Source organism: Poeciliopsis prolifica, unplaced genomic scaffold (genome assembly GCF_027474105.1).
Source record: "Poeciliopsis prolifica strain line A6 unplaced genomic scaffold, Auburn_PproV2 SCAFFOLD035, whole genome shotgun sequence".
Taxonomy (NCBI): domain Eukaryota; kingdom Metazoa; phylum Chordata; class Actinopteri; order Cyprinodontiformes; family Poeciliidae; genus Poeciliopsis; species Poeciliopsis prolifica.
This window is the reverse complement of record NW_026562410.1, coordinates 2,083,754-2,097,659: the sequence shown is the minus strand read 5'-3', so window position 1 is coordinate 2,097,659 and position 13,906 is coordinate 2,083,754. Positions and strand designations below refer to the sequence as shown.

The 13,906-nt window shown below is 40.5% G+C and overlaps 1 protein-coding gene across 1 annotated transcript; it reads right to left on the bottom strand.

Annotated features, from left to right (window-relative positions):
• Positions 1-5,634: 5,634 nt before the first annotated feature.
• Positions 5,635-10,524, bottom strand: ptger4b (prostaglandin E receptor 4 (subtype EP4) b). The gene is made up of 2 exons (XM_055052700.1): positions 9,527-10,524; positions 5,635-6,987 (listed from the first exon to the last, which is right to left on the bottom strand). The coding sequence occupies exons 1-2, from the start codon at positions 10,331-10,333 to the stop codon at positions 6,424-6,426; spliced, it is 1,371 nt and encodes a 456-aa protein (XP_054908675.1). The 5' UTR covers positions 10,334-10,524; the 3' UTR covers positions 5,635-6,423.
• Between the last annotated feature and the right edge of the window lie 3,382 nt (positions 10,525-13,906).

The following is a 13,906-nucleotide window of genomic DNA, read 5'->3' as shown; positions in this document are numbered from 1 at the left end:
CAGCTCAATATATACTGACAATCTTAATCATAACTCAGTTGGAAGACATTCCTCCAGCATGTGTCTGTTGACTTACATGGTTCAGTCAGACTAATCTAACATGCGTCCCACAGGGCTGAGGTCAACTGAAAGAAGACGCCACATGACCGATAGCAGGTTCGCTTTCTTCTCCGTGTTGTTTTTGCCGAGCACAGATGTTGGGATCTGAGTCAGCCAGTCGAGCATTTAAAGGCGCGGTGTGATGGATGAAGACGGGAGGTATCCCTGTTGATTAACAGTAATAAACTCCTCTCCTGCTCCTCTTTGCGGTGATTCCACTGAATCCATCCGTCTGATAATGAACATAAATAATTCAAATCGCTTTCAGTGCTCTTCGGATAGGACTCGTTTTACTTTACACTTGTATTTGGGGAGTTTAGGAGTGGCTCAGCTTTTTCAAACGTTTCCACGCAAATGAGACGAGGCTTTCTGGACGCCTGACACCCGAGGACGAGTCGTTAAACTGACAAGTTTGCTGATGAGCAGTTTGGCATTTCACAGAAAACAAATCAGCCTTTTGACTGTTTTGAAGCTTTGTGTCTCCTTTTCAGAGTGAGAAACATACCTACATTGGATTTCAAATGATACTATGCAGGGTTTGTAGATATGATGTTTCGCAATATAGAACCTTGCTTTGTTTTTCATGATGTTAGAAAGTTGTGTTTTAGCATTAGCTGAAGGAGGTCTCAAGTATTCAGACATTTTTTTTTTAGGGTTAGGGTTAGAGTAACCCTAAAAAAAAAAGATTAACCTTTTTGTTTGATAAAAACAAAATCAATGTTTTTATTGATTTTGTTTTGTTTTTTTACAAATATATCTGCCATATAACAAATGTAAACAAGACTAACAAACGCCCTCTTGGATACATAACTGCAGTATTCAGACATTTTAGTCTTTCGCAGGCGCCTGTGACCCCTGTGAACTGCGGGGGTCCACTGCCTCTATCTTCCCATCAACTCGGACGAGCTTCCCTCTCCCCCGCAGTGGAGAAACCTCCCCACGGCATGATACTCCCACTACTATGTATCACAGTATCAATGGTGAGTTTATTGTAATATACAATGTTCCTCCACTTATAGTCTTTTGCATGTAGTTGAGAAATTGTGTAATCTGACTCAGACGCATTCTTCCACAGATTTGCCGTTTCTAAACTAGGTTCAGTCTATGATGGCTCCCTTCTTTCCATTCCTCTGTACTGCGACTGACCTGAACACGTATGTTTGCTCAGATTGACAGAATTGCCAGGAAAGCACAACAGACGGGCAGAAGTGGGAGTTTCTATTATGCCGAGAACAGATTCCGACCTCTTGTACGTATAAAATATTTAATCTGGATAATATTCTAGTGTATCACCGTACGTATAGGGAAAACACAAAATTGCAGTAGCAAATTCCCAATGATAAAAAGAATAAATGATAATGGGAAAGAAAAAATAATGTTTACTCCTGATTATGTTGTAGGTGCAGCTGTTATTTTAGGATCTTTTGGTGAGATAAGTGGCGCCAACCTGTGTGTGATGAGGATGTGTCATCTGTCTCCGTGGTCTGCATATATCCCCGCGTGCAGATGTGTGTTCATGTGTGAGAGGAGTTTGGTAAGAAGTTCCTCGTCGAAATGTGTGAGTGGATGCCTCGAGAGCACTAAAAATTATTTGAGCTACTGTTAGTGAAGCTTTCAGGATGCAGGTGGAAGACAGTACAGACTTCCTGCATGGTCTGGAAAAGTCTGGCATTGAAGTGTAACAAAAAACACTTCAGTTCCAGTTTGGGTTGAGCATGGAATAATATTTGTCTTTCCAGACTTTGTTCCCCTGCTCCATTGTCTAGATGGTGTTTTCTTCTTTTTCTTGCTTCCTTCCTTGTGTCCATCCTTTTTGTATATACTATTCCTTGTTGCGCCTTTATCTTCTGTCTTGTAACACCCCTTTCTTTCATACAAAGCATCCATGCTTAATTTTCTCCTTCTTTGATGTCTTCTAATTCAATTTCAAATGCCTTGTGTATGAACGCCGTTATATAAACAAACTTGCTGTATCTTGCTTTCTTACCAATTGCCGTTCCGCCTGCTCTTTGTGTCTTCCTTGTTCCCCATCAGTCTCCCATTCTCTCTACCATAAAGCCTGCCTTGTAGGAACATTTGGAGTAATAAGTCAAAAAACACACAGATCAAAATAAAGGGGCAGAGAGGTGGCTCTACAAACCCTTCAAAACCCAGATAGGCAAAACAGTAAGGAATCGCTGCTGCGAAGGCAAGGAGCTGATGATGAGTCAAACGCAGTGAACCAGATTTAGAAAAGAGAACATGTAACATGTGGGTGTTAAAATGCAAAAGATAAAATCTAAAAGAAGAGGTTTTAAAAGGCAAAATGCCCTTACAGAAACCCACATGTGAAAAGAAAATGAACAAAGCTGTTAGAAGCAGCACAGAAGATTTTGTGAATAATCAAATACAAGATGCCCCACTTAACATAAACCAAGATGTTAAATATGAGGGTTTTTGTGAGTACATGACTGATTGTACCAGGGAAGTCTATATGGACAGAAGATACCAGAGCTCTTAGATAACTTGTGGTTGTTTAATAGTTTTTTTTGTTGTTGTTGTTTTTGTCTTTGTTTTTTTAACAGAGCAACTTCTTCACTGTTATTATTAGGATGGAGCACAGGAATATGAATTGAGTCAGCGGCCATGCACATCTGCTTTGAACTGAAAATGACTTTGATATATGCTTATGCAAAATAAGAAATCTTTTTCTGGGAAGTGTTTTTCAGTTTTCAGTGTTCGGTGTGAATGGAGGTAAAATATGTGTATGGAAAACCCATAAAGCTCCCTGATAAAAGTTTTAGGATTACTGGAAAACCTATTTAAACCCATCTCTCATTGTCAGAATGCAGTTTATGGTCCAAGTATTGCCGTTTGAACTCATGTCAGGGTGGCCAAGATTGCATAAAAGATGGAATATAGTGAAGCAGGCTTATTTAAATATGGACACAAAGTATGGAGAGACCAGCAGAAGAAATTTATTCTGTTTAAATACCCATCTGCAGTGCTAATAGACCCATCCACAATGTTTTTTTTTAACTCATTCTCTAAATGTCAGCTGTTTTTAGAGCTCTAAATGTCTAAATGTCTAAACCAGCTTTTCTTAAGTGTATGACTAACCAGGTCTGATGAGGTGAGAAAACAATGCAAGTTTCCAAGAGGGATCATTTTTCATCTGCTAAAAATCTTCCTTTGGCTGTTTGTCAATCACAGCTTCGCGTCTGTGGAGAGACTTTACAGCCTGAACAGATCTCTCAATCTGAGGTCGCAGCTCCCGATAAAGAGCACTCATCCTCAGAGGGGACATTTAAACGCTCCCCGAAGGCTCTGGACGGGCGCCATGTTGGGCCTGGAAATCTTCGTGAGGGGATGATGATGATGATGAGGGGGTTGAAGAAGCAATCCACCCACAGGTGAGCGGGACCGTAGAGTTGTCTGTCGGTTCCATCTGAATGGCTGTCTGCTTTAACTGCTTTGGTCATTACTGCTGTTATGGGAAGAGGTGAAGGGGATAACATGTGTTGCGCATTTTAGAAATGATCCTGCTGACAAAGGAAAACACTAATGAAGACCATTTCTTAAAGGGGAGAGTGTAGATTTCCTTGCACAGGTATTCTGTGTACTTTTACTTTATATTAAGATAAATAACAAAATTGTTAGTAGACCATCATTAATTGCAGAGGCGTTAAGTGAACACTTTTCCTCAATTGGTAATTCATTACCAACTTATTCATACTCTGAGAGGAACCAGATTCAGAACAGATGTGGCTGTTCTTTTGCCTTCAGAACTTCACATGAGCTACTGCTGACAATCACTTCAGACATGTGCTGGTTAAAAAGGTAAGAGGTGGTTTGGTAGAAACAGATTATTATTAAATTTAAGCCCAACTAAAGTCCTGGTGGAAGGTACAAAATGAATGTTTAAAGTGTGGAAATCTAAAGAGTTCATGAAAATAGGTTTCTTGCAATAAAGTTCATTTTAAACAAACTATCAAGACGCATCTCAGTTCTCAGTGAGGTTAGATACATCCATGGATCACAAATCACTGCACATCCTCTGCCGTTCACTGGTTTTACAGTATTTGATTTGCTGTGCAGAGGTTTTGCGGCGATACTTACAAATGTGCAACTCGGTCACTGGATCAATGCTACAAAAAAGGAGACGTAACAGATAATTAAGCAGATAATTAACACTACCTCCATCAGCTACAAAGATCATACAAAGTTTTAGATTTTTTTTTCTCTAAATCAAAAACATTACATTTTCCTGTCCTGGTTGATTCTCAAACAGCACAATGTATGTACCGAGCCAGAAACAAGCTCCTTCCTGGAAATATTCTGAAATTGTTTTACAGTACAGAAGGGGAAATTGAGGGAGGAAATACAACCTAAAGCATCTCCACGTCTCTGCAACATTTAACAAAGTTTCGTATTTCAATATATGGAGACAGTAGTTTTCACAGAGTACAGGAATGAGGGGCTTTGACCATCACCAGGTGTTTCCACAGATCATTTGTTCCCTTATTTGCAATATGTTTAAGAATATGTGCATATACTGTATATAATACACAGTCTGAGGGGGCATGGGTTGTTTTTTTTTTAGGGGCAATGAGAACGAAAAATGATAAGTATATGCTTCTTCCGTCCCTTTTGAACATGTTATTCTGTTTTTGTTGTTGCTGAACTATTTTGAGTGTTGCTTTGCTTTACTTTTGTTTGTTTATTTATGCATTTGTGTCTATTTCTGTCATTTTTCTCATGTGTGAAATAAATCACACTAACTGACATTCAGCAGCAGCATCTTATGTTTTATCATTTCCATTGTCTGATTTAATTTATCTTTATAAACTGTTCAAGCATTGTGGAAATATGCTACAGTAGCCACCATTTATAAAGGACGAACCCTCAATTATTAATGACATAGCAAAAATATTTGAAACAATTATTTTTAAACAACCCTCTAAATATCTTGATGAACAAACCTTACCTCCACGCCGATCTGGATTTAGGCCAATAAATTCAACAATCATCCAAAGCATTGATTTGGTGTCATGTTCACTTGGTCCAAATTTGGCTGAATGTCTATGATCATTGCATATATAAATAGTCTTTCCATGTAAGCATCGATGTGTTTGCACAATACCAATGGAACAGTGAGAAAAAAAAAATGGTTATGTCATTTTTTGCAGCGTCTCTGAACATGTGGTTTCAACTGTTACTGTTATTGAGGAGCCTGTTGAACGTTTGTATCCAACACCCTTTAAACTAATAACCAGCACAGCAAATTGCATTTCTAAGTAATCTGAATAGAAAAAATCTGTGAAGGTTAATCTCTAAAGATATTCTGCGAAGATATCAGAGATTGTTGACTTGACTGGATAAGATGAGGTTGCCACCAAGGTGAGACGGATGAAATCAATGTAAATACATTTGTTCTGGGTTATTCTTTATCTTTAGCAAAGGGCAAAAAAATGGATAGTTCTTCTTGTTGCTCCTGTTTTTTTTGTTTTTGTTTTTTTTTCTGTGAATAATGCAATTAAAGCAACATTCTTAAGAATCATTTTTTATTATTATTTTCATTTGAGAAGTTCAGCACATTATGGCGTTTGGTCAATGAAAAACATGTGGTGCATGTGGACTTTTATCGAAATAATGTTGTTAGCAGCACAAAGAGAAATAGTGTTCAAAAACAATTTTACCTGTCAGGACACTTGATGTGTTTTAATCACCACACAGTCGAATTACATAGGACGCCCTGCACTTTACGTAAAGCCGAAATAAGATAGGACTCTTTCAAAGTACTGCGCTACAATAAGCAAATGAATAATGTTGTAGAATAATAGTCACATTAAGGTTTTTTTAGTCATCTTCTAGTGTATTTACCATGGAAAAACCACGATATAGCTGCCTTTTGGTATGAAATGCTGAAAAATACTATATCTCTAGCAATGTCAGGGATGCACTTTGAAATAATGCAACCTGTTTGCAAGTGTCAAGGCATAAAAGGGGAAGAAAAAAAATCCAAACACACTATAAGCGCATTCATCTTTTGGAAATGCAAAATGGCACAGAAGTATTGAAACCTTCTCACAGAGAAGACATTAGCATACATTTTCACACTTTAAATAATTTAACACGCTGTTCACATTTTAACATTGACGCTATACTGTCGTTGCCTGTCATTCATGATGGCCAAGCAGTGGTTCAAAAGTTCAAAGTGCAACAGAAAAGCTCCTCTATGATGTCCGTGGATTTGTACATTACAACTGCGGTGATTTGAATAAATTGCGGGGAATTAATACTGAGGAGTAATACAATGATAATACACCGAGGTCATGACGACTGTTATATGCATTTTTCCTGCGTGTTTGCAGCATTGTCTGTGAGAGTCATGTGCAGAGCCGTGTCCTTAGGACAGATAGGAAGGTCGCTTTGCACCTTACATGCCTCGTTGTCCTCTAGCCTCGTCTGAGACTGCGGCTCCTCCTGTGTACACTGTAATGTCTGTGCAGTCGCTGGACAGGAGCCGTCCTCGGACGCGGTCTTAAATAAGGCCAGCCCCAACGTGTTCCCATCACTCGGGTACAGTACGGTCCGAAGGGTACTGACTCTTTCTCCCGGCTCATGGGTCATCAATGAAGGGGAATCCCTCGAGATGATGGAGGAGGAAAGGGCGCCGTCTGCACAACGAAAGCGTCCTCTTCCCCGCCGTCCCCGCCCACCCATTTTGCAGAACAGACACTTGATCTTCTCCAGGACTTTGAGAACCACTGTCTTTTTCAGGAGAATGTAGAACCAAGGGTCTAGGATGGGGTTCACGGAGGCCATGCGGATGGCTACGAGGTCCTTGTTCAACCCAGAAGTCTGCAACGGTTGGTTCGAGAACAACTGGTTTTCGAAGATCCTCAACTGTTGATAGAAAACAGAAATAAGTTAGTTTTAAAAGGCAGCATTCCAAACTACAGAGGGATATCATATTCCCCAACACATATTTGAACTTCTTAGATTAGATTTTGTATGCTGGAAAGTGTGGAATTAAAATGAAAGGACATGAATTTTTTTTGTTTTCTTTTTGTTTGTCTATTTGTTTTGGTTTTTGCAAACTAAATCTGAAAAGTGCATTCAGGCTTTGCTTATGACAGCACTGACTCAATGCACTGTGTAGAGGTGGTCTCAAACTCCAGACCTCGAGGGCCGGTGTCCTTCAACCTTTAGATGTCTCTCTGATTCAGCACACCTGGCTCCAATACCAGCTCATTAGCAAAGCTCTGCAGAGCTTGACTGCATGCTAGTGAGCCAGTTTGACCATTTAGTTCAAGCGTGTAGGACACATCTGAAAGGAGACTTCAGCTTAAGACCACTGCTGTACCTTTGCCTTCACTTCCAGCTGCGAGTCCTCCGGACGTTACAGGCGTAGAGACAAATTCATGCGCGTTCTTTTTTGCAAAACAGTTCAAATTCAGCTGATCTGATGGAGAGCATCTGCAAACATCAACGTTTAAGTATTGCCTTTGCACCTCGACTGAATCTGGCCTGGACTTTGACTTAAATAAATCTGGTTGCCTTCAAAATGCCTTGCCTGATTTCCACAAAGCAGCACCGTTCCTGGATCAGGTGACAAGTTCGGTCAGGGTGGAGATCCGAGCTCGTTGATTCGGGGACATAAAATCGTCACCGCCTGCCCAGCCAGAGTTCACCTAGTGGTATAAACACACCAAACTGCACCAACCCGTGCCACACCACGCCCGTCCTACCTCACATAAATTCCCCCAAAAAAGACTGAAAATGTTGTTGGCAGAATGTGAAAAGTTCTCAGGAGTGTAAATCCTTTTATTGTACGGCATATTAATGCCATGTAAAGAGCAAATTCTTAATGACTCCTCACAGATGGCAAATTAAGTGTGACCACTGTGGGGTCTAAATGGAAATGGGCCATCAGAAGCAGTTCTCGCTGTCATCAAAAATGAGCCTGCAGCTCTTGCTTCCCATGAGTGTAACCAGCACTCATTTCTTAAAGCCAGAGGCACAAACATCTCAGTTTTTAACATAACAGTCTTCTTCCCCCACCCCGTTGTTTTGTGAAGCTATTTTTAAATTTTCATCAGTGAACACATTTAAACTCTGTTCTGGCCTCGTAAAGTCAATAACCTAATTAATGGTTCCATTACACCTTCTGGTTCTAGTCTAAAAGATGTGGGGTGAGGCAGTTCTGTTGCTCCGTTTACCCCAACAAAAAGGAACATGGCAAATATTGAATGTGTTTGATGACTGGTTTTATGGCCCTGTGTAAAACGTTGATCTCAATATGAGATATAAAAAGATTGACATAAAGGCAGGCAGATTGAGAAGTAAATTTTATATGAAATCCTTTTGTCTCCACAAAGTAAAGCTTTCATAAATCACAATATGTGTCTTGATGAGTCTATAATGAGAATAGTAAATCACTTTCAGAATTTTTTTGCAACATAAATTTCACCTCAGATTTTACATGTTTAACCATTTTGAGACTCTCTTGGATCATTTATCTCCTTTTAGCCACTTTTTAATTTTTAGCAGTCAATACTTTTAGCCATCAGATTGTTGATTTACTCTTAAGTTACACATTTAGTCGCATCAAAGCTAATGCAGGAGGCCTAAAGAGAGCACCTTTGTTTTATTGTCTTGCATTGCTGCAAAGAAGTTAAATCCATTATTGGAAACAATAGTTCTAAATAAACCTTCCACACAAGTAACTCATTCTGCACTTCATAATTTTTAGTTTGTTTCTTAAAAAATGGACGTTGCTGTAATTACAAAAAAGTATTTTTTTAAGCAAGTAATCCAAAATGCAGGACAAATTTGAAGTTTTGATTAGGACTGAACAGGTTCAAATACTTAAAAATGAAGGCAGAAATAAATAAGTAAATTAGCAAGTACATGCCGAAAACAATTGTATTATTTTTTTAGATAACTTTTTAAGCAGAGATTTTTATGTGTGTGTGTGTTTTCAGCTTTTTCAGGTGCAGGGTTTTGCCCCAATATATTTTCACATTTGCACAATACCAGCAAAATGCCAGCTTCTGAGGGGGTCCTGTGCTTCAAAGAGGGGTCGACTCGTTAGACTTACGCCCTTCTCATAAGTAGATTTACATAAACATGCGGCTAGAAAATCAACAGCAACCGTGTCAAAGCTTTGGTTTACCAACTGAACTGAAAGAGAGCGCGCGCGTAACCACACGTGCTCCAGACATGCCTCATTTGCCCACAAAGATCTCAGATAAGAACACAAAGTTCTGGACGTCCGCGGTGGGCTCATACATTTCAGTTCCTGTTTGCTTTCAATGTAAATAAAACTGTGTTTTGTTTGATGTCGATGCTTTTTTAGATCGTGCAACCTGTGACGCTATAACGCGCGCGCACAGACCCAAAGTTTTGCAGTTTGGGCAATGATCACCCATCCCATACTTACAACTAAAGGTATCGAGCAGATGAGGACCACAGCGGAGGTTCCGATGAGCACAACCACCATCTGGATCTCCACTCCGGCCAAACGCCTGAAGTTCCGCCGGCGCCGCAGCTCCGCGATGCGCCGCGGGTCCGTGCCCAGCGAGGTTCGGCGGATGAAGCGCCTGTGCATCAGGATCAGCGCTCCGCACACCATCACGTTGCAGAAGACCGTGGCCAGCACAATCACCGAGTTCACTCCCGCGTAGATCAAGTTGAAAGTTCTCACCGCGGTCTTGTTGCTCTGCCAGTCGATGAAGCACCACGACTTCGGCTCCTGGACCTTCACCTCCCCGATCCCGGCGACGGGCAGCGCGCAGAACACGAGGCACGACACGTACACGGCAAAGAGCGTCAGCGCGGCCAGTCTCTGGTTGACGAACTCGTTGTAAAAGTAGGCATGGTTTATTGCGAGGAACCTTTCCACGGACATGGTGAACACGATGCTGAGTTGCACCAAGAAGAAGTAGAGCAGGATGAAGCCCGAGTACTGGCACAGCTTTCCCTCCAGCGAGTTGTTGTTCACGTAGATGAAGAGGGTGACGGGGCTGGCCAGCAGGGTGCCCAGGAGGTCCGTCACCGCCAGCCCGCACACCAGCGTGTAGAAGGTCGTTTCCTTCTGCTCCTTCCGCGACAGGCGCAGGACGACGATGGCGATGACATTTCCAATCACCCCGATTACAAACATGATCGCCGGGATGGTGAGCGAACGAGAAGGCGTCTGTTCCGCCGTGGCGTTCATTCCCGCGAGCGACTCGTTCACAGCAGACATTCTCCTCTCGGTTCCAAAGGACAGACACTTTCCATCAACGCGCCCTCTCCATCGCTGAATAGCGAATCCATTGCGTCCACCGACCGTTCACTTTTACGCACGGCATCAGACATCTATTTTTTTACCACGGAAGAACTAGAAATCCTGAGAGAAAAAGAGAGAGAAAGAGAGAGAGAGAAGAGAGAGAGAGAGAGAGGTCTAATGACTGGAGGCTTGCACCTTCACGTCCTCATCACACCCACAAACTTGACAGGGAAGTTTGAGTTTGAACGGCAGCTCCTCCTATACGGGTCTGGTTGTTGTCGGTGTGTGCGTCCAGGGCGCACAGGCGAGGAGGCGCAGTTTGAGTTCCAGCTCGCAGTTTCAGATCCTCCTTGTGCTGCATTTACGACCATCATCACTTTTCAGATGACATCGACCGAGCGGTCAGGACAGCAGTGACTTAAAGCAGAAAAGCATGCATGTTTTTTTTTTTTTTTTTTTTAATTAAAAATTAGAGGTGGGAAGGAGTTATAAAGCGTTTCCCTTTTCTCTTTGACCTCTCCTTCATGATCGACATAAACTGTTAGAACTAAAAGTAGCATATGATCATCCATTTAACAGTTTATATTAAATCTTATTTAATTATGTCAGTGTAAAATGAATAGAGAAAATTGCAAATATTTATGAAATTGTACTTACTCAAAAAAAGAGAGAAAGAAAACAAAACAATAGAAACAAGTTACAATTTGATAGATTTTTTAAAAAACAATCTAAATTAAATTCAAACAGTTCTATTTTATTTTGATTTAAACTTAAGACACAAATGGTAAACTTTCCAAATTAAATTCAGTCGGGAGTGCAAAATATCTCATGCGTATTTTAAATGTCTTAATACAGAATTATGCTAGTACAGCACTGGTCACTTTATTAGGTACACCTGCTCAGTCGTTTTGCACAGAAAGAGCATCAGCCAGCTAAAAACGTCCCACTCACTGGCAACAACATTAGGGTTGGATACAAGCTTAAATTCTTCTACAGACACAAAACAGGCCTTAACCACAATCCTCACAACAATTACTGATCTTTGCTATGTCATTGTTCCCCATATAAACAAGTGAGGCACATCATGGTCACTTATGACCAATTAAAGTCAGAACTTTTGCCACAATTTACTGGTGACAAAGATGTCGTGGCCCGTCTCATTAGCAGCCATCTCATTTGGTGACTTTTGGGAGAGCAAAAAGTGACTTTCCTCGCCAAGAAGATGGCAACATTTTGAACAAAGCAAAGTGTAGAACAAGGGGGTGTCCTTTTTTTTATGAGGCCAGCTGAACACGGTTCTATTAACAACTAGATGTTCACTTCCACTGTCATCACAATGCTTGCCTAGGAGGAAGGACTGATGGAAAGTCAGTGGCTCATTGCATCAGAAATTGGGTTTCAGGTTTTTTATTTTATTTTATTTTTTATTATAAACTAAATGCATTATCTTTATTGTAAATTAATCCGTAAGATTGGATTGGATTGACTCAATTAAACATTTCTGCAAAACGACTAAAACTGTTTGTTCTGTCCCTGCAGGCCGAGCAGAGATTGTTTCAACCTTCCTCTCCAGCTTCTGGTCATCTCCTACAATGCCTTTGTTCTCTGAAACTGTGGTTTCATCCACAAAACAGGAAATGGTTGCAACTGCAACAAGCCATACAGCTTCCAGAGAGCATTGTCAGGGCTGACCTTTCCTTCACCCAGCATCTCCACAAGTTTAAGGCCAGGTAAAGAGCGACTGACATCTCTGCAGACCTCCCACTTCCTGAAAACCTGCCGTTCAGACTTTTGCCTTCAGATTGGTGCTCCTTCAGGCTTCCTAAAGTAAATAGTTTTGTTTCTAAGTCTACATCCCGTTACAACAGCAAGCCTAATCTTCTTGTCTCAAAGTCCCACAAAATTGCTTTTCTGAAGTTGTTCCTTTAGAGTCAGATGACGTTTGTTGCACAGATCGTTTTGGCACTCAGTGGTAGTTACAAGAAATAGATCATAAAAGAAAGGACAGGTTCCTATTACGTCACTGGGCCTGCTATTCTTACACCACATAACCTAAGAGATTTCCCAAGCACGAAGCTTGAGCATTTGTAACATCTTTCTAAGTAAATAGAGCCCCCTTTCCTCCGAAATGCGTCAAATCAGCAGCTGATAAGATTCAGTATCACTCATTGATTAGAGAAGTCTGTGTGCAGTCAGGTTCCCAGGAGAACAAGCGTAATTTTATATAATCACAGTTGGTGTCTGTATTCATTTATTTATTTTCAACCTCAAGTAAATAATCTGAAAGTAACTTAATAATAAATGTTTTGGTTAAAAAGTTTATTTTGTCAGAAGTAGATTGCTGCTTTAAATGGTGATGATGGAAAATCTTAATTGTAGACAAAAACAAACTTTTTTTTTAAATACTAGATGCAAAATGCTATGTGTGGTAGAAAAATAAAAGTACACACCATCACAGTGGTGACACGGTATATTCCCCGACCAGTTATACAGTAACCCCAAACGTACAGCCAAAATGGGAACAGAATGGTGCAGATTCAAATTTATCCGTGTGGCCTAGTCAAAGTCCAGACCTAAATCTAATGGAGAGACACAATTCAGTAAATACAACTATGCAAAACTGGTGGTGCAAATCGCAACTGCTGTTTTATAAGACATGTCTATGTTGTGCAAAAGTATTTGTGTCTTGTAGCAAAATACACGACACAAAATGTCTCTGTGTTTGTGTCAAAGTAATACAAATGTAAAACAAATGTTTCAATTTGTGGTAGTCTGGTATGGAGGTATTTTTGCCTTGTAAATTGTGAAGTTGTGAAGTCAGAGGAAATCAATTTGATAGGATTTTTGAAATTGTAGATGTTTTTTATGTCTTTCAAAAATCCAGTTTTCCCCCTGTCACAAGACACAAGTAACTGCGTCTTGTAACAAAGCACAAATACTTGTGCTGTAAAAATGCCTTTGTAGTTTGTCCCACGACATTCTGCAATACATGCCCTTCAGGCAAACAACTGTAAACACACACATGCACACCTCAACGGTCGACCAGTCTAACATGTATGTTTTTGAGGAAGTTGCGGTACCTAGAGAGAAGCTACTCATGCGTGCAGAGAATATTCATCATTTATATAGAAAAACAAAAACTGCACCACCAGGCATTTTCAAAGGTTCACCATTTCGTTGCAACATTTTCACTACACACGAATAGATGCTTTATCGTTCATGAGGAGTTTTTTTCATTAGTCTAACAAAACATAAAACTAGTCCCTGGTGTAGCCGTTTACAGAAAATCATTTCCCCTGGCTAATGATGTGTTGTAGGAGTCTGTTGCTACATATTTGTGGTTGCCAAAAGGATGCAGAGTTTGCTCTCAGGTTCTGGACCAACTCTTTCTTCATAAATAACTGCAATGTGATCTCTCTCTGATCAGATTATCCACTCTGTGACTATGGATGAGTTTAAGCTCAGGGGAGCAGAGCAGCAGAAGATGGCAGTATTTGGAATGCCAGTCTGATGGGTTGATGTTTATTATTTTTATTGAAATATAAATAG